The following is a 1,577-nucleotide window of genomic DNA, read 5'->3' on the forward strand; positions in this document are numbered from 1 at the left end:
TGGTGAATGAGACAGTAAATATAGTTTTAATTTGGCGCCAATCCCATGGTTTAGTGATTGAATAAGATGTGGTATTCAAAATAGGAAACTTATTAAATATCTCAGAAATGGGATCAATTGCTATACAATAGTAGAGGAAAAATGAAAAATAATATCCTCCTCTATCCCCTAATAATTTCTATTATGCCTTTTGCTTTTATTTTAATTTGACGGAGTGCACGCCAAATACCCTGTTTCCAGCGATCCTATGTGCTCTTCTTTCTGCATTCTCTTATGCATAGCGATGAATTCCTCAACCGCGCGGTTGAACTCGTCTTTACTCAACTGTTCCACGGACCGCAATTGCCCCTGCAACGGAGCCACCACCATCCGCCGCTCATAACGCTCCGACTGAACTCTCCGGTAGCACTTCTTCTCCGACACCGAAACCGTTTCAGTAACCGCCCTGACAGTTTCCTCAAATACCGGTGACGACGATGGATCAAAGTTAGTAGTGGTGATTTTTTTGTCGGAAGAATCAACGGTCCGAGATAGTTGGTCCTGCGATGCGGTTACGATGAGGCGAGACTTGTTGTGGTTGAGGAATTCGTGGTAGACGTCTTCGGAGGCACCAACGTTGTTGTTGTGTTTGTTGGAGAGTGCGAAGAGTAAGAGGATGATGGCGTTTAGGAGAAGAAATGCGTAGAAAGAGTTGCGGAAAAGTGGTATAAAAAAATGGTAGAGATGGGGGAATGTTTGGAGGGTGATATTGGGGAAGAAAGAGAATAAGTGGGAGAATAGCAAGATTACGGCAAAGAGTTTGAACAACTGAAAGATGCTTTCGAGGTTTCGTTTTCTTTGGAACCTTCTCATGGCATTGGCTTTGTCCGAGGAAGCCATATATTCAAACAGAATTGAAGCAATTCTGGGTTGCGAAACTGGCTATCTTCTCTAACTCCTTTATATAGCCAATGATACTCGTATAATATAATGTTAGTGGATTGTTCATTTGTTTCCTAACTAAATAATAAATATTAGGGAGATGCCCCCACTAAAATGGACACGAAATGGAGATAAGAAAAATACTCTACTTAAAAATAGAAATTAGGTCTACAATTAATGGATTTCTCAGATTTTTTTAACTAAAATCAGAAATATATTCATATTTCTATAGAAAAAATAATAACTAATCAACCTAATATTTTAAAAAATATACTTCAGGTTCTTTTTATTATATTCTCTCTCTTTATTATTTTCATAATAAAAACTTTAGATTCAACATAAATTATATTAAAATAATTAATATTAAATATTTTAGTATATTTTTATATTATTCTACTTGCATTGTGTAAAACGATATTTTAAGATAAAAAAATCATATAACTTATATCTTTGTTTTGTGTTATTTTTCTTATCATGCTCGATAACATATTTTTAACAAATTAAACAAACCCTTGTTCTTACAAAAGTCTTTTTTTAAAAAAAAACATTTTATAGAAGTACATTTCTTACTTCACTTCTTGCTATATTTATATTTCGGATTTGAAAGAATAAAAATAAAACAAGTAATTTGAACTATTCATGACAAAATTAATAGT

General features: G+C 34.1%; 1 protein-coding gene across 1 annotated transcript; it reads right to left on the reverse strand.

The window, feature by feature from the left end:
- Positions 1-201: 201 nt before the first annotated feature.
- LOC102666317 (uncharacterized) lies at positions 202-879 on the reverse strand. Its single transcript, XM_006582404.1, has one exon. It carries the CDS (start codon positions 877-879, stop codon positions 202-204), a length of 678 nt encoding a protein of 225 aa, XP_006582467.1.
- Between the last annotated feature and the right edge of the window lie 698 nt (positions 880-1,577).

This window comes from Glycine max, chromosome 6 (genome assembly GCF_000004515.6).
Source record: "Glycine max cultivar Williams 82 chromosome 6, Glycine_max_v4.0, whole genome shotgun sequence".
NCBI lineage: Eukaryota > Viridiplantae > Streptophyta > Magnoliopsida > Fabales > Fabaceae > Glycine > Glycine max.

Excerpts from the sequence above, each read along its gene's own strand:
- LOC102666317 (XM_006582404.1), bottom strand. The coding sequence starts at position 879 with ATGGCTTCCTCGGACAAAGCCAATGCCATGAGAAGGTTCCAAAGAAAA.